This window comes from Cydia fagiglandana, chromosome 1, assembly GCF_963556715.1.
Source record: "Cydia fagiglandana chromosome 1, ilCydFagi1.1, whole genome shotgun sequence".
Taxonomy (NCBI): domain Eukaryota; kingdom Metazoa; phylum Arthropoda; class Insecta; order Lepidoptera; family Tortricidae; genus Cydia; species Cydia fagiglandana.
Genome location: NC_085932.1, coordinates 17,513,699 through 17,534,106, shown reverse-complemented (window position 1 = coordinate 17,534,106; position 20,408 = coordinate 17,513,699). Strand labels below are relative to the sequence as shown.

The 20,408-nt window shown below is 36.4% G+C and overlaps 1 protein-coding gene across 1 annotated transcript; it reads left to right on the top strand.

Annotated features, from left to right (window-relative positions):
• Positions 1 to 6,934: 6,934 nt before the first annotated feature.
• LOC134665203 (putative E3 ubiquitin-protein ligase UBR7) lies at positions 6,935 to 20,183 on the top strand. The gene is made up of 2 exons (XM_063522074.1): positions 6,935 to 7,200; positions 18,509 to 20,183. Exons 1-2 carry the CDS (start codon positions 7,039 to 7,041, stop codon positions 20,156 to 20,158), a joined length of 1,812 nt encoding a protein of 603 aa, XP_063378144.1. The 5' UTR covers positions 6,935 to 7,038; the 3' UTR covers positions 20,159 to 20,183.
• The last annotated feature ends 225 nt before the right edge of the window (positions 20,184 to 20,408 follow it).

Here is a 20,408-nt window from a genome sequence, read left to right as displayed (position 1 = left end):
CTATTTTTTATGTTACTGGATTCGTCAACCTACCCGTTCAAAACTAAAACGGCCGTTTTTGTTTTGAGCTCATAGATTGACGAATCCAGCAACATAAAAACTAGTTTGATGTATTCAAAAGGTACTTAAATACACAATACAGTCAGTAGCGGCCCCTTTTTTAAATACCTGTCGTTAAATTTAAATAATCACGATTATTCATTATAGCAGTGGTGCTAGCTACGTTGTACTAGTGTGCACGTTGTTGGGCTCTTAAATTAGCATATCACAAATAAATAAAGAAATACGTTATAAGATAATGATTTGGTACTATATTTAAAAATTCGTCAAATATAAAAGGTTACAAAAAGTTACGTATTATTAAGATATAAATATTTTCATTCCTATTAGGATTACTGTATATATGTTTGGAGCAATACATATGAATACATACATTGATATGGCAAATGGTTACAAGTTGTTATTACATCTATCCGGTTATCGGACATTTCTGCTCCACAGCTCCACGCAGCGTTCTTGGTCACCGGAAAACTAGTCTGTATATGCAGCAGACACGTGCCCTTTGAGCTTTTTCCAAGAAATCATATGACGGGCCAAGATTATATTATTATCTCACGCTCAAGCCATGATTCACTTTCTAAAACAAAATAGTCACAAATTAAACAATATAATCTAACTTCCTAATTACTAACGTCGCTAATTCCTAAGGTCTAAATTTACCAGCTTACTCGTAAACAATGAGAGGTTTTACATCTATGATGAATTTAGATTATAATTGCGGACGCGATATAGCGTCCGCGGGACTTACGGGGATAGTAAGATTAAATTATTATATTTGAATTTGGTAATTACTGTAATTAGTACGCTCATTTTTATTTAAAGATTGATATATTTCTTACCTTGAAATTATCGCTGTTTCTGGTTTACTACAACGGTTTCCACACACACATTAGGGGCTTTTCATAATCCGGATAAGAATTGTTGATGAAGTCGCCATTGCCGGATACATAATACAGCAAGGAAGGAAGAGAGACAACGGTTTAAATTTAACTAAGTCTGTGCGAAGACGCATTTAGATATGTTGCTCGTACATATGAATAGTTTTTATTTTTAAATTAATAGGTATATAAATATATATCAAGTGAATAAATCGTTTTATATGAAAATTAATATTTTTGGCGTTAAATGACTTAAATGACAGCATTGACATTACAGACTTTTGTCTTGGCTATGTTCTTACCGGCCAGACCCAAATCAAGGCCTATCAAAAAGGCCTATTGACAAAGATTTTTTTAAAATTTTATCAAGGAGGGTAGAGGCACGTCTACCCTTCATAGATTTTATGAACATAGACAAAGACAAACTGAAATAGATAATATACTTGGTCAAGCAGATCTTGTCAGTAGAAAAACGCGGCAAATTTGAAAAATGTAGGCGCGAAGGGATAGCGTCTCATAGAAAATTTGAATTTCGCGCCTTTTTCTACTGACAAGATTTGCTTGACCATCTATAAATTACATATATAAAAATAATAATAATAATTTACATATGACGTCAAAGTCATATGTAAATTATTAAATGTACTTCATAAAATAAAAATCAAAATATATTTGATAAAATAATTGGATTTGTTCCAAGGCCTGTTCACTTCCTAAGAAAGTTATGTCCCCAAATAATTGCGCATGTGTGCGCCTGAAGCTTCTATGTGTGCGTTGGCCTCCGAGAAAAAGTTGCGAGTAATAAAAATAAAAACATTTTTCTACAGCAACATTGCTCCCAACTCTGATTTAAATTATCACGAATTTTGTACATAATTAATCATAAAACGGGACTTAAAACGCTTAAAACTTAATTACACGCGATTAAGTTTTATAATGAATATTTGCTTCCAACTGTCTTTATCAATGTTCATAAAATATATGGAGGGTAGGTACGTCTACCCACCATAATAAAAAAATATATTTGTCAATGACTCTGTCCAACTGCTGTGGTTAAAGTTCATAACGAACATTTTATTTATTAAATCTTTAAATAATAAATACAACGTAGCGGTACAACCACTTAAGACTGTAAGTCTGTACCTACATAGATTACAGCAATGCACATAGAAAATGTGCTAAATGCGGAGCAACGGCTGTTGAAGCAGCCAGAGTGAAATTTATACAGCTTTAGTGGGTTCAGAAGGAACCGAGTCATAACGCATCTGGAAAGCGTATTAATTAACCGTGAAGAATTATATGAATACAAGTTAGAAATCTGTGTAAAATGCCGTATGTAAAGTGTAGTGTATCTGTGTGTAAAGTGTAATAGGTAGGCATGCCTAATGTTATTTGTATAATACTGAAAACTTTGTGAATGCGCTTTATTAATGTCTATTTTTATTAAGTTGTCAGGGTTTAATTTTCAGTGTATATTTCTATATGTAAAACATAATACAATGTTATAAACATAAATATGCCTTTTATTTAAATCAATAGATAATACCACAAACAAGGGGTAATATTTGCATCTTTCATATATTTCGTGATATCGTGATATGAAGATAACAAATATGTTTATCAACATAATTACTATATACCTATAATACCAATACCCGCCAAGCTAAACCGGTTGTTAACTTTAGTTCCATTGGTACACATCGAGGGCGCCAGTAGTATAAACGTATAAACGGTTGGGGACATTTTTTTGTATGGAGTTACCGTTCTTCTCCTAGTGAGTATTATATTCTTTGATTTGTTCCTAGAAATCGTATAGACAAAGCGAGTTCTAGCAATGTTGCTGTATTAAAATATTTTTATGGTAATTTCTGGCAATACAGCTCTAGAAACGGAGCACACATGTACAATTATGAAGGGTCACGTCATTCCAAGGAAGTCAATAGGCCTTGCTATACACCAAAGAGTGAGTAAGTATACCTACTATTAGGCCAGTCAAATTAGATATTTTCTAGGACTTAATTCCCAGCAAGCTGGAAATCGTCTTAATGCCTTCATTTGGCTCTAAATTAGTGTAATGCGAGTTTGCTCCATTCATTCATATTTTTTTTTGTTTGTAGGTACTACAGTACTTATTGCAAAAACGGTACGACCGACGGAAAATTTGCTCTAATCCTCGTAATTTGCCTTAATGTCTAAGAGCTAGCCACGGAAATAAGTATGCAATTTATAGAGCAACGAAATTGTTGGAACTGGCCATCAGGTACATACTTTTCTATATGACTGCTGTATTTTCAAATGTATATTTGGCAGACTTCAATAAAAATTGTACGAGAGGAATATTTGTTTCAATAAGTTATGGTTAAATATTTACAAATATACCTTTTATAGTGAGTTTTACCTATCTTCTATTTCCGGATGAGATTTATCTTTTGAGCTTTTTGTGTTTCGTATAAAATATGAGTGGTCAAAAACTAGATTTACACCGCTTTAATATTGAAAAGCTGCGCGGTCAAGACAACTGGTTAGAATGGAAGTTCAATATAAACCTGCAACTAACTATGCACAAACTGCAAGGTATAGAAAAAGGCGTCGAGACTGTTCCTGTTCCGCCAAGTGAAAACGCGCCGGCTGCCGAAACCGAAAGTTATCAAAAGAAGCTTATCAAATACGAAGAACGCGATTCACTATTGCAATGCATCATAGGATGTAGCGTGTCCGCCGAACCGAAACGGCATATCCTCACTGCCAAATCTGGTAAGGAAATGTGGGATAAACTTCACTCGGTCTACGAGCAGAAGAATGAGAGAAGACTCGATTTGTTGTACTGCCAGTTGTTTACCTATACGAAAGATGAAGCTGATGATATTGCTATGCACGTCTCTATGCTACATACGTTATGGCAACAGCTTAACGACGAATTAAAGGAAGAAGGAGCACTCCCTCAATCATTACTTATGAACAGGATATTGAATACCTTACCTTCAACATACCTCGAGTTCAAAAATGCTCTAGTCAGTATGCCATAAACATTATTAATTAATCCGGGCGCCTGTCAGCTGTTTAGCGGTGGGTGCGGGAGTGGATGGGCAACAAAGGGGTGAACATATCAAAAGTCCCCGGATGTAGCCCCGGTGCTGGGGGGTAGAGAGGGTAAGAAGGTCGATTTTTTTGGTTTTTAATTGATGGCTTGGAAACTTTGCGTCCTAGCGACATGACTACTAAGACAAACCGAAAGCTGATAAAATTAGTTACAAGTTTTATCCAGTCAACTTTTTCGATATCTTGAATAGTTTTTGAGATACCCGCTCTTGAAAGTTTATTAAGGGATTTTAATTTTATCTTGATATCTACATCAGTGAAGCTGTTAGGCCATGTTTGGTATCATTTTCGTATTAATCGGGGGTGCTGAATTCATTTATGGTATCACATTGACACTATTCCGAAGTAAAAACAAAATCTAAAAAAACATATTTTTTTAAATCCCTCTTCACGCTTAAACTGCTGAACCAATTTCGTTGAAATTTGGTATAGAAATAGTTTCAGTCTCGACACAGAACATAAGATAGTTTTTATAACCAAAAACATCTTTTGAGGGTGTGAAAAGTGGGGTGGAAGTTTGTATGGGGAGTCAATAACCGCTGAACCGGTTTAGATGTAATTTAGGATGGTATACATCTGTGATTTAGATGAAAATGATACCAAACATGACTTCAAACCTTACCTTAAGCAGTATTAACCTCAGGAATTCAGTTTCGTCGACGAAGTTGAATTCCCCCCATACTCAATTTTACAACTTTAAAGTATGATTATTGAGATAAAAAGTATCTTATGTCCTGTCTTGGGACTCGAAATATCTGTATACCAAATTTCAATTAAATCGGTTGAGCGGTTTAAGCGTGAAGAGGAATAAAAAAGAAAGGTATTTGTTTAAAGTTTATATGTTTTTTCTTAGGAATGGTGTCAATGTGATACCAAAAATGAATTCAGCACCCCCGATTTATACGAAAATGATACCAAACACGGCCTAAGAGCTTCACTAATGTAGATATCAAGATAAAATTTAAAGCCCTAAATAAACTTTCAAGAGCGGATATCTCAAAAACTATTCAAGATATCGAAAAACTTGACTGAATAAAACTTGTAACAAATTTTATCAGCTTTTGGTTTGTCTTAGTAGTCATGTCGCTAAGACGCAAAGTTTCCAAGATATAAGTGAAAAACCGAAAAATGAGACCTTCTTTCCCCCCTCTACCCCCCAGCACCGGGGCTACGGCCGGGGACTTTTGATATTTTCACCTCCTGACTAGTCCAAACAAAGCTACGGAGTCAAAAATTGTGTTCCTAGCATTTCCCTCTACAACTTCTTATTGCTTGGCCTATACTGCGAAATAAAATAATAGAAAATAAATGAGGGCGCCACTTTCTACGTAACTGTCCCATGTTTGACGTAAAATGCTTACACATGGCAACAATTTGGGCGGCAATGGATCAAAGATCGCGTGGATTTATTGCAAGGTCTGTGGAGCCCTTAAAGCTGGAAACAAATTATCGGACACGGCTGACGGACGCGCGGCTGACGGGCGCGACATAAAAGTGTGCACAGTGTTCGGAACGTGGCTTGCGGACACGCAACAACGCTTATTTTTGTAATCCTTTAATTTGAGATTATAATAATAAATTTCTTTATTTCGGACAAACAAACGCAGTAATTCCTTGTTGCGAACACACTCGATAATTCTTTCCTCCATTTTTACCGTACGCACGTCCAAGCTCTCGCGTAGTCCGCGTCCTTCTGGCGCAGTGACGCGTCCCGCCGAATTTTTGAATTTCCCGCCAAACATTTAAGTAAAATTTCAGTAGCCAGACTCTATTAATAATTTATTGTGGAGGAGTATAATGTAGGCTGTCTAGATATAGAAAAAGAAACTGCTGACTGTCAATCGGAAGTCGTCAATATATTCACTTGTGCTATTTTAAGCGCCCTACAGACTATGCGCGTGAATCGCGGGCGAAGCCGCGAACGCGAGTGTGGAGTCTAGTCGCTGATATGCGAAATCGACTCCAGACTCGCGTTTGCGGCTTCGCGCCGCGATTCGCGCACGAGTGTGGAGCGGGCTTTACATTCGTGCTTATTTCAGTAGTTAAATCCAAGGGCCCAACCTTTTCTGTTCTCTTTCACGACGCAGCAACTAGTATCATTTCTCTCTCCTCGCTCTTTTAAAATGCCGTTTGTCAAAAAAGGACAACCATACTGTTGACAAGGTGGACTTCAAATCAAGTGTTGCCTTTCTTGATGCGCCCAGGCTGTGTATGTGTGCGTAAAAGCGTATATGTGTGCTCTTTTAGGGATGTGAAAAGTCGATTTTAATCATGTTATATATCGATAAACGCTACACAGCGGAACGAAATAGCGATTAATTGAAGCTTCAATATCTTCGTTAAACATAAACATAATTGAAATGCTAATGGATAATGAATATATTATAATATAATAATATAATTCAATTATTGCGGAACACCTATTTAAGGAGGTATTTATGTATTTTAATTAAATATCTGAACTTTCCCTTGGTTCCCTGCTGGCGCGTGACTATAAAATTGTGATCTGATAACCACAATAAAGAATAAAAGCGTTTTTGGTCATTTTAGGTATCGTTAAGCCTTTGAAGTAAAATTAAAATTGCAAGAAATGTCGATAGTTTATCGATATGACTTTATCGACATGGCTACAGCAACGTGGGCCTCATTGTTAATCGTACACTAAACAAAAGTGGCAACAGTGACAGCTCGCTGAGACACCGTCTATATATATATTATGTCTATGGTTAAATCCCTATTTTACAATTCCGCAACCGCCATACACAATCCTACCCAACGAGGCGGACTACACGGTAGGAGTGTGAATGGGGGGCTTTAGATTCCCTCTTTAAGTATATTATATCTATGGTAACACAACACCGTCTTTCTTCTCGTCTGACCTAAAAAAAAAACACCCAGCTTGTCGTCTTCGACTTGGCGCCCATTTGCAACCGGCTTTTCCACTTTAATTTTAATATAACTCACTTAACTCAGTTCCGTTTTTCATATTAAACGTGCTACGATGTCTTCTAATGGTACCAACGGCGAGGATACAGAAATGGCGGAGTACGAGGGCGAAAAAGTAGTAACAATGATGGACGTACTTCAAGAACAAGAGGAATTTGAAGAAGACGCTAATGCCGTTCTTGGAGCTTCAGACGACAAAAACTGTACATACAGTAAGGTAACTAAGCTGATCGTTTTCTGGGGTTTAAGCAGATAAGGTACAAGTAATGGTTCATTGTAATGTTTGACGGCTCGAGATCCGTAACGACAAGAAAATGTCGGGTTAAATGCTTGTGCAAAGATGTCGTCTATAAAAGTATGGTGGGCTCTATGTACCTATTTTTGGTGAAAGTGGTACCATGGTGAACAGATTCATATATTTAACAGTATAACAGCTGTTATGAAATATTTTCTAGTGTATCGAAGCCCGCAATCGTACTCTATAATAGGCTTAAATTTATTATTAACCAGATTTGTTGGCAAACGATGATCTCTAATAACTTTACATTCTAACTTAAATTAAACTTCAATCAATATTTCTTATGGCCAACAACTAGGTACTGCTACAAAATTAAAAAATTCTACCGAAATGGACTGAGGAGATCAGCATGAAAGTAATTTAATGGTATACGGAAACAACATGTCTGGTAACATTTTGATCTGACAATGCAATGCTCTTAACATGTCCACTGCGGTAGGGGGTCGATACTAGTAGAAAGGTCTCAAGAATAAATATTATAGGGACATTCTTACACAAATAGACTAAGTCCCACAGTAAGCTCAAGAAAGCTTGTGTTGTGGATACTCAGACGATATATATATATATATAATATAGGTACAAATACTTAAATACATAGAAAACGCCCATGACTCAGGAATAAATATTTGTGCTCATCACACAAAAATGCCCTTACCGGAATTCAAACCCAGGACAAACAGCTTCACAGGCAGGGTCACTACCAGCTAGGCTGTTATCAAATACCTATAAACAACCTTAGGGATGATCCATTAATTACGTCACACGAATTTCTAGGTATTTTGACCCCTCCCCTCTCGTACAATGTGTCTAACTTTAAAAATAAAGCAATAAAATGTTACTTTGACTACCGAGAACCCGCCTGGTAGGTACTCGTAATGTTTGCTCAGATGCCGGACAACCCGCCCAGCGGGTTGTTTTGTACGCGGATATAGACGACCGGTTTCTGGGGTAGTGCGCCGTTTTTTGCCCGGTTGCAAAAGTGTTAATTGACTAGAGATGTCTTTGCATGTCCTTCAATTGTACTAAATCTACTAATGGCTTTAAACAATTCTAATGATGTTTCAATTTGTGGAGAATACATACTCAGAATTTCATGTTTATTATATTTAGCAACAATGCTCATCATTTACTCTAACAGACAAATATCAAAACATTCACTATAGGCAAGGCGTATTTACCCTAGGGCCAAGCGGTGCCATGGCCCGGGGTGGCAAAACAGGGGCCCATTTCTCAAATGATATTAGTCTAATATTATTAGTGTGTTGTCATGACAACCCATTACATTAACAACATTAGTCTAATATCGTCTGAGAAATAGGCCCCAGGGCTTTTTTATCTATATGAGATACATTATCATCATTTAATGGGGTGACGAATCTAACTGACCCGGGTGCCAAATCTTTAAAATACTCCTCTGACTATAGGTGCCTACAAAATCAAAATTCAACATGTTTCATAAGCCTTGGCAAAAAAATTGTTTACTACCTGTGTAATTATAAAATATAGTATTGCATGTGTTACAAACATACATACCTAATAATAAAGACTTACCAAAGAACACAATGAGTGACCATGCTGTTGGGCTAAGCATAAGAGCTGTAACTCATTTTGTAATCTTTCAATTGTAGTACAAGTACAAGCTATACAATTGAATGACATTTCAAACTGAGTTACTTCTCTTATACTTAGGCCTACTGTCCACGAGGCGTAGCTGCATAGACGCTGCACGCATCACCGTGCAGCATTCATGCAGCCCGGCGTACTGACATTGTCCACAAAGCGTAGCGTAAGCGTATCGTACCCTGCATTTTCTTTCATTCGTGATGATGTCGTCCAGTGATGAATACGTTATTTTGGCCTATTACTATCTTCGAAGTCGGCGACGACGCCGTTTATATTGGGTAAATCCATATATAAAAAGAAACATACATTGTAGACTGTTCGAAGCTGCAAGAGAACTATCAGCAGATGACAACGTATTTCATTCATTTTATAGAATTAGTAAAAGGACATTTTTCACTATTTTACAAACTTTGCAGCCGTTCCCGCCATGTTTTCTCACAAATACGCAACGTGCACCGCACGATGCAGCCCGGCGTAACACGCGGCAATAACACGCGGTACGCCCGGCGGCATGAAGCTTGCATGCAGCGTCGCTGACGCACCGTTGCCGCTCCGTAGACAGAGTTGTGCGGTTTTGTATGTAGGCTGCAAGCAAGCGTACACCAAGCGTACAATGACGAATACGCGTCTATGCAGCTACGCTTCCGTGGACAGTAGGCCTTAGCGCGCAGCATGCTAAAATGAGATCTTAAATCAGTTTAGCTAGCCATTTTCACAATAAGTACTGTATACCTCGAATTATCAAAATGCTACAGTTATAATAAAGAATAGCATTAGCCTTTTTCAAGGTGTTTTATATTTAAACATTAAGAGCCAACAGGAGTGGTCATTTCTCCATACAAACGTAGTCCTCGTTTTCCTCCGTGGTTTTTGAAGCTAGAGCAATGATTTTTTCAACACAGATTAATATTGTCAATATCTGTGTCGGACCGTTTTGCTTTTTTTGATATTTTTGTTTTTTAAGGCGCTAGAGCCCTTCAAAAATGGCCTAATTGACTATGCCGCAATGAGAGGCGTGGTATTCAAAACTGATATCAATTAGCCAAAAAAGCAAAACGGTCCGACACAGATAATTTCATAATCATTTAGATTTCCAAATTTGGTTACGATTGGTTAAGTTTTGGAGGAGGAAAAAGAGGAGTACGAAACCTCGATTTTTGTCATTTTTACGCAGGATTTTTCGCCTCAGCTGCAGTTGTCCCTATCGCACTAATTTTAGGGGCGGAGTCAAGTTTCTAAATACGTACACAGCCAGAAAAGTGATGGGCAATAGTCGACATTTAATGTCGATAATCTAGTGATGTAAGAAGTTATCGATAAACCGTCTTGTGTGAAAATATCTAGATCCTCCTAAGACAAAAGGGGTTTTGCGTTGAGAGGGAACACATTTTTGTAGTTACATAGGTACAATCTATTTTGAACTTTTTGATTCTAATATTTCAAATTAGAAATCAAAATCAAAAATATTTTATTGCATGGTTATGGGTTTACAAAATTTTTAGGTACAGTCACGCTCCGTAATTGTCGAGCAATTTAAGGTCCTAGCTAGGGAATGCAATCTCGCACCAAGATTGGCGATTCGAGATCTCGCACGAAAAATCCGAATCGAGATTGGGTGTTTCGAGATCTCGACAGTCAGATTTTCGGGATCGAGATTAATATCTCGACGAGATCGAATTTGACAAAGTAACTAAAAATGTGTTATTTTAATCAATAATCTCTAAGAATTCCATAGATATAGACATCATAAAATCGGGCGTATCGAGATATTCCTAGGAATATAATGAATCGCCGACATTTCATGATCTGCCTAGCGAACACCAGCCATTTTGCGCAAACCTCAAGGTGTGATATTCTGATATTCCTATAGTCTATAGGCAAATTAAACAAAAGTCGTCTCCTTCACGATTTTCGTCGACATCTCTTCTAAATACCTAAAACTGGTATGGACGTGTTCCTCGTGGTCTCCAGAATATGAATAAACCGGTTTTTATTTTATGGAGGGGGGGGGACGTGTCGAAAAAAAGGAAGGAAAAAGTGGGCGGCCGACCAGCATTGATATTTGTTCACGTCTTTAGTCCTATGGGACCGATCGGTTCGTGTGAGATGTCGTTTGAAAGAGTATTAAACGTGCAATTATTGTTTTATAATAACCGTAGTCATGACTGTAGTCATTTACAAAATATTTAAAATATATGATTATTTACCGTGCATGGATGGCATAAGTACTGACAAAACATGCGTCTAACTCAATAAATTATAACTTTACCGCAATTAATGTTATTATAAAATATACGAAAAATTTCATTAGCTTTCCAAAAACAAGTTTTATTGATGTATGATATTATACATATAACAAAGTAATGATGAATTTTGTTCCGTCACGTAAATGGCGGGCGACCGACCTCAACTGATCATTATTTCTCGGGTTCTATTTTACTGATCAATTGGTGATGCATACCATAAGAAAGAATATTAAACATACTATAACCACTTGACCGTCCGACGATAGCATAGTATCCGAAAAAAATATGCTCTTAACCGTCCGCGGGAACCTTACTATCCAAAGGGGTGGAAGAAAGATTTGATTTCAGAGCCATCTAACGGAATATTTCAGCATTATTTACTAATTCTCTTGATGCGACAACGTAGCCTAACTAAATAGTTAGCTCTAAAAAAATTTAGATGGCAGTGTAGTTATAATTTTTGTAGAAAATTGTGAATGCGCTGCGCGGGGTGTGCGTCGCTAAAAAACCCCGGACGGTTGACAGGAAAACAGTCTCGTGGGCCGGACGGTTGAGTGGATAAGGTTGCGACTTGCGTGCGGTGTAGTGCAGACGTGTTACAATTTTGTGCAAAGAATAAATTCAATACACCGTTGTTATATTGTGGACCTTATCACGAACAACTTAAAACTTAAATCACAGTTACTAACAGTGCATTCCTTATCGCGTCCAAGCCGCGTAGCCTGCACTTTGATCGCTCAAGCGCCACGGAGCTACAATGTCTACACTACAATCATCAAATGGAGGCGGTATTAGTGGCACCCGTGAACTCAGCGAATCACAACCAAACCTTGCAGCAGGTGCTGAACTAGATTTACAAAGACTGAGTTTTCGTAACAAACGTAAACTGTCTGATTCTTCTAGTGACATTTTAATGGAAATGGCAGATTTAAAAAAGCAGATGGCTGAAATGATGACCCTACTAAAATCTTCTAGTAAAACCCAGACTGAAAATATAGAAAAGCTTTGCCAGGACGTGAGTACTATTAAAAATCAAATTGGTAACATATCGAGCAGTATTGACATTATGAGTGCCGAACAGAACCAGTTGAAGACCGACGTAAAAAACTTGACCACATCCGTAACGGCCGCCGAAAATAAAGTGAAGGTAATAGAAACGGACCTCCAGTCACTTAGATCAAGTGTTGCTCGAGCACCCATGGCCTTGACGCCTGACAGCTACAATCAGCTCGTTGCTGAATGTCAACAGCGATCAATTCGAGACAAGAATATCATTATAGTCGGTATCCAAGAAGCAGGTCCTGAGGCTGCAGATAGAGAGGCCTTTGACAAATATGAAGTTGAAAAAATTACGAAATCAATATATAACGACTGCCCTGAACCTCTGCAGATCATTCGCCTAGGTAAATACGTCGAAAACAAAGTCCGCCCAATAAAGGCGACCTTCGCATCAAAGGCTACAGTGAAAAACATACTCCGAAATAAAAATAAAACACACGATGTTAAAATATACTCAGACCAAACGCCCTACCAGAGAGACTTTCTAAAAAGTGTACAAGAAGAACTTCAAGCTCGAACATCCAATGGTGAGACAAACTTATACATAAAATATGTAAAGGGCATACCAAAAATCTTATCTTCACAGCCAAAAAACTATGTACAAGTAACGGAGACGGACACTCCGCCTGTGTAAAATCAAACCCTAATATGTCTAATATTACTTACCAGACCGCAACTGAATATACTGAAATACACACTACCAAAAAATCACTAAAATGCTTTTATGCAAACGTTCGGAGCATCATAAAGCCCGGAAAATTTGATGAACTTAAGTGTGTCCTGAACTCCTTTCAAACCACCATCCATATTATCGCTTTATCAGAAACGTGGATAAAAGATGAAGAAGAAGCTAAACGACTGCAGCTCCCAGGCTACGAGCATTACTATAACTTCAGGAAAAACACTAGAGGTGGAGGAGTCTCCATTTTTATACACAAAAACCTGAGACACAACTTTATTGAAGAAAACAGTATAAATGACAATCACTACATTTGGATACATATCGAAAAAATTTCATTAGACATCGGGGTTGTTTATAAACCTGAGCGCACCAACTCTGCTCAATTCCTTGAAGAATAATCCAGGCAACTACAGAAAAGAGACAGAATTCTGGTCTTTGGCGACTTTAACTACGACCTGATAAAGCCAAATTCGGTCATCAAAGAATACAAGCAAACTCTTAAGGAGAATGGTATAAGGATACTAAATAAGATCGACCCAGCGTACTCCACTCGTCAGACTTCAACAACCAATACCATCTTGGACCACGTATGTTCCAATATAAAACAGAATGATTTTCACCTCGCTATTATCGACTCTGAACTCTCTGATCACAAGCAAATATATTGTGAGGTCAAGAACTACCAACCAGCCACAAGAAGAAAAATAGAATACACAGCTACAGACTATACTAAATTCTACAAAAATGTTGAGAAAAGTAAAGATGAGAACGATGACTACGAGCTCCTAGCAACGAAACTTACCAAATGCCTTTTAAACAGTAGAATCACTAAATATAAAATACTTAACCCACCCAAACAGGAGTGGATAAATAAAGAAATTATAAAAGATATAGATAAGAGAAACAAACTTTGGCAAGACCTAAAATCCATCAATGAGGATCCAAAACTTAACGAGGAATTTGTTAACCAAAAAAAACTGGTGTCCACGAATATACAACAAGCAAAGAAAACCTATTACTACAAATGTTTTAAAGAATGCATAAAGAAACCGCAAAAAATGTGGTCGCTAATTAATGACCTCACAAACAACAAAACTAAGGACATGGCACCACTGGCGAAACTGGAAATCAATTCTAATACTTACACTGATACGACGGAGATCTGTGAGCAATTCAACGTCTATTTTTCTACAATCGGATCGTCATTAGCTGAAAAAATTCAACCAGTACACCAAAACTCGGCTACGACCTGCGCTTCACTAGCTGAATCACATCTATACGAGAATCTAAGTCAGTTGAAACCAGTGACTACCGACGAAATAAATAAAATCATAATAGAGTTGAAATCAAACACTAGTTCTGGCTTGGATGGTCTTACCGCGAAACTACTAAAATCTGTAAAAAATGTCATAACTAACGAACTAAAATTATGTATTAATAAATGCATGGAGCAAGGTGTTTTTCCCGACAGCTTGAAAACTGCAAAAGTAACGCCTATATATAAATCAGGATGTAAAACAGATCCCGGAAATTACCGTCCAATTTCAGTGCTCCCTATAGTCTCTAAAATTTTCGAAAAAGTCATACACGATCGCATAAACAAATTTTTAACGCTTAACAATATTTTATCAGACAAACAATACGGTTTTCGACAAAAATGTAACACATTATCAGCCACAGTTGACCTAGTCACAACACTTAAAGTTAAAATCGACCAAAAACAGATAGCGGTAGGGATCTTTATTGACCTCAAGAAGGCGTTCGACACAGTCAGTCACGAGAAATTACTAAATAAACTACAGCACATAGGGATAACGGGAAAAGCGCACGAAATGCTAAAATCTTACTTACAAAACCGACACCAAGTGGTGAAAGTTGACAAATGCCAGAGTAGCCAAAGAATTATCACATATGGCGTGCCACAAGGTTCAATTCTTGGACCGCTTCTTTTCCTCGTTTATATTAACGATATCAAAGACTTAGGGCTCAAGGGTGAACTGACACTCTATGCCGACGATACATGCCTCTTTTACTATGGCCGTAAAATCGATCATATCCTCATAGATATCCAAACAGATCTTGATCTTCTAAACACGTGGTTCCGACTAAACTTGCTAACCATAAATATTGATAAAACTAATTACGTCATTTTCGCGGCGATAAATAAAAAAATTGAAGGTTACACGCCACCATCAATAAACAATAAAAATATAAATTTGAAAACTAGTGAAAAGTACCTAGGCTTAATCATGGACAGCCACTTAACCTGGAAACCTCACATACAAAAAATTAAATCAAAACTTATCTCTCTCACGGGCGCTATTCGCAATATATCTCGCTGCCTTCCACAAAAAGTGAAATATCTAATATATAATTCCTTGATAAAACCACACATTGATTATCTAGTTGAAATATGGGGAGCAGCAGCTATTAGTAATCTAACGGTCCTTCAAAGAGCGCAAAACAAGCTAATAAAAACATTATTTAATTACAGTTATTTAACACCAACTCGAAAGATCTATAAAGAATTAAAAATAATGAATATTACTCAATCATATGTATATTATACGTGTCTATTGGTCCGCAAAATTCTTCATAAGACTATACACTCACATATAGGCTTTACACAAAAACATCACGTACAAAGAATTAAATTACGAAACGCTGATCACCTAATCTTACGGCCAGCAAGGACAAAATATGGTAAAAGAAGTATAATTTATGAAGGTGCCCAACTTTATAACAAGTTACCAAAAGATATCAAGGAATCGAAATCCATAGCTAGCTTCAAAAAACATCTAAAATTCTATGTAGTAAATAATGTAATAATTAAATGATTTTGTGCATGTATATTTGTTAAGCAAATAATATGCACGTATAATTCAAATAAATTATAATTCGATAAAAAAAAAATTAGGGTGATAAAATCTAAATATTTTGAAATGTACAATATCCGTAAAAAAAAAAAAATCACGCACGTAATCTTAATATCTAATATACTATATTGCATAAATCAACCAAATCTTATTATGTATGTCTTATAAACTTATAATTGCAAAATATTCATAGTAAATAACTAATACAAACTATACTATTAAACAACATACTAAAATAAACAAACAACAATAAACTAAAATGTTAAATGCAATTATCTTATTTACTTATTTTTATTGCATAACAACATACCAAAATAAATATAAAAAACAATAAACTAAAATTATAAATGCAAAATAACCTTAATTACCTATTTGTTAATTGCATAAAATTATATACTTACATCAGTAAAAGAACAATGTATAAAGATAAAAAATAAATAATAATTAAAAACGTTAAAAAATAAATATTGCAAATAATTGTAATCTGTAAGCTATTTCTAACAAATACTAATACTCTGTGACTTGCGTTATTATACCCAATTGACTTCTCCACGCCAACCTGCTTCGTAGCTCGCCGACATTCGTCAGGCGACTAGTTCCCTTTGACCCGCTGACGGACGCATGATTGGTAAACCAGTATAAAGCGACTCATTATTCCCAATAATTGCGCTAAGTCGGAAGTCACACTTATATTTGACGGCGTAAACTCGCACGCGCTTGGTAAGCGTCGGGAATGCACCATATTTAACCGCACGAGTTAAGCTATCCGAGCCGGTTAGTAACGTATTTCTACCCACTTTGTAACCAAACTAATGTTTTGTACTTAATAATTACTTATTTATTTTATATTGTCTGCACGTTAGTCCTAAGATATACCTACTATAAAAATTGTATTCTCAAGTAAGCGAATTTTGTAAATTCTTTTTGAGAATAAAGTTCTTAAACCATAAACCATAATTGGTTTCTAATAACCGTAGTCATAACTGTAGTCATTTACAAAATCATTGAAAATATGTATATGATTTCTCGATCAATTATTTTACAATGCGCCCGCTATGAAGCTAGGAATATCAAAGAATGCATTGCTCTGATGGATCTGCCGTCTCTTTCATAAGGAAGATCGTGATATGCCTGGGTTAATATTAGATCAGGAAATGGTGGCGTTTCATGATACGCCAAGGATTACGATTTGACGATATGCCGCCGACATACTAAGTTACTTATTTAAGGTACCTCATGTTATATTTTGAAAATAACAACAACAAATTAAATATTTAACATAAAATCTATTTTAATTTTTACTTTACTTCTATGAAATGCTATCGATGTTAAACCACTATTTACCTTTACTTAGAAGCTGCGTAACAATAATAGAGCTAAAGCCGGACACATAATAGCACTGCCTGAACAACATTAATCTAAGGACATATATTACTTAAAACAAAGTATTTCACTTTCAGTCTTGTTCGAGATCTCGAATATATTAATCGAGATCGCGACCGAGATTGCATATATCGAGATTTCCTGTCAACTAGGTTAAATTTCGAAAATACGTGCGAGATCTAGCGAGATCTCGAAATTGCGAGATCTAGATAGCATTCCCTAGTCCTAGCTGAATGGGTTGTTTCATACGCTTACTCTTACTCTATAGAATGTCCAATCCTGCCTTACAAAGACGTTAATATTTATATTTGTCATGTCTATACTTCGTTTCTGAGCATTATTGAAAAAAAAAACTTACTTGATACTAGTATTAACCACTAAGTACATAAATAGGGTAATTCGCCAGTAACAGGCCACTATTAGTAACTGGCCACGCCAAACCAAAAATGAATTCTATTCACCTATAAATAGAATTCTATTCACCTATAAATAGAATTCATTTTAGTATAAGGTGGCCAGTTATTGAAACCTTATACCTACTAAAATGAATTCTGTATAGAGGTGAATAGAATTCATTTTTAGTTTAGGGCGGCCAGTTACTGGCGAATTACCCTATTCGATATCGAGTTCCGTAAACGTAAGCCGGGTAAGTAAAAAAGTTCAATCACAATAGGGTAATTCGTCAGTGGCCACCCCAAACCAAAAATGAATTATATTCACCTATAAATAGAATTAATTTTAGTATAAAGTGGCAAGTTATTGAAACCTTATACTAAAATGAATTCTGTTTACAGGTGAATAGGATTCATTTTTAGTTTAGGGCGGCCAGTTATTAAAAGTGGCCAGTTACTGGCGAATTACCCTACTTAGTAGTAGCAGTAACAAAAAGTGGCAATGCAAATTGCAATCAGTGAGGTGCGCGCCAGCGCGAGTACGGGCGCACCGCACGCGTCTGTGTGCGTGCATTACACATACAAATACAGTCTCTCACGCCGCGGTTACGCCCCGTCAGAGCGACGGGTATATTCAGCTTGAAATCTCAAAATTGACTTTTAGCTCAGCTCCCGTTTCGTCTTAATATGTACGTAAATTTAGTCCTGTACTGTTTTTATGTAAAAATGTGTTGTTTTTGACCTAAAAATTACTATAACAGTTTTGGTCCCAATTAGTTAGGAAAGTTAAGGTTTTACTGTTATAATAAAGTCATAATTAGTGATTATTGTCTCGTATTTTAATTTGTTATCTATCTTATTGCACAATTCATTGTATGCATAAGATGTATAACTGATGTTAACCTATCATTTGCTCAAAGTCAATTGGAATATGGAGCAAGAACTAATTTAATTTGTTCTTTTTAGGGATATATAAAACGCCAAGCTGTCTATGCATGCCTGACTTGCTGCAATGATGCCAAAAATGACCCTGACAAGCGTGCTGGTGTGTGTCTTGCTTGTAGTTTGACATGCCATGAGAACCATGACCTCGTAGAGCTCTATACCAAACGCAACTTCCGCTGTGACTGTGGGAATCCCAAATTTAACCACCCCTGTCAATATACTGAAAACAAAACTTCTCTCAATGATGAAAATATTTACAACCAGAATTTTAGTGGTCTCTATTGCACCTGCCACCGACCCTACCCAGATCCAGATGGAGTTGAAGAAGAGATGATTCAATGCATAGTATGTGAAGACTGGCTTCATTCTTCACACTTAGAAGCTACTGTACCTTCCCCTGAGCTATATGCTGAAATGATTTGCAAAGCTTGCATGGATAATAATGAATTTCTCCATGATTATAGTAAATATGCTGTTAATGGTGAAGTTGATGTTGTGAGTATCACTGAGTCTGATGAGGCCAAATGCTGCAATGGAGATACAAATGAAGTGAATGAAGTTCCTGTTAAAACAGATAAAGTTGAAAGTGCTAATGATTCTGGCATATTGACAAAAGTTGATAATCTCCCTGAAGTTAAAGATACTAGTCATGATACTATTGACGAAAATAACTCAAAAGATCAAATGGATCCAAATCTGCCAGTCACTGAGAAATCTGATGATGAAAGTCCAACTACTAAGAAAACTGATGAAGTTCAAACTGAGCCTGTTAAAACATCTGATGAAAATCCTTTGGAGAATGACCCAGCTAATGATACTGCAAACCCCATTGAAGAAAGCCAAACTAAAGACAATCAAGACAAGAAGCCATCTTCTGATGAAATTTCTGATAATAAGTTAGGGGACAATGCAAACTGTGCTGTTAGTTCTGAAGACCAAGAAAACACAGATACTACTAATAATAAAGGTGATGGTACTACTGATGTCACTGAACAACAACAAGACCCTGCTAATACTTCTCAGGGGTCTAATGCAGGCGATGTCAATGGCGATCAAGCAACAGAAGTTAAAACTGAACAAAAGCAAGATCTTGCTGACTCCAGTCAAGTGAGTGCTGATAATACAAATGGTGAAACTTTACAAGTAACCAATAACCTTTTAGGAGATGAAGAAACAAAGGAAAACAAGCGAAAATTATCTACAGAGGAATCTTCTCTTGATGTTTCTGCCAAGAAACCAAAATTAAGAGAAAGTGATTGCATTAGACCACAAGGTGAAAGGAAAATATTTAAAGGTGCTACATTTTGGCCAAGCCTTTTCCGACAAAAATTGTGCACTTGTAATGAATGCATTACCATGTACAAGGACTTGTCTGTTTTGTTCCTAATAGACCCTGAAGATACAGTTACAGCTTATGAATTACTAGGCAAGGAAAAAACTGATGGTGCTGCATCTACTCAATATGAGAAAGGCCTCGAAGCATTATCATCTCTAGGAAGAATTCAACAGATTAATGCTTTGACAGAGTACAACAAGCTGAGAGACAAGTTACTCGATTTCCTCAAAAGCTTTAAAGATAGAAAGGAAGTTGTCAAGGAAGAAGATATAAAGGCCTTCTTTGCAGATATGAAACCAAAAAGAGAGCCAGATGGTGTGTATTTTTGCAGATAATTTATTATTCAAATAGTGACCATTTTATTATCCTTTATATTCTTATTGTAGTGATTGATGTCATTCCCGCTAGTATTAAATAGGTATCTCTTATTTAAGGTTAACCATTGATTTTCTTATACTTTGAAGTAATAAAAGACTCGTAATTTTTTAAATAAATTGTTTTAATCTTGCTTGTCTTGTTTTAGTAAAATTCTTTTCTCAAACATGCAATGAAAGATTGGTGTAATGTTCCTTATAATAGGGTGCA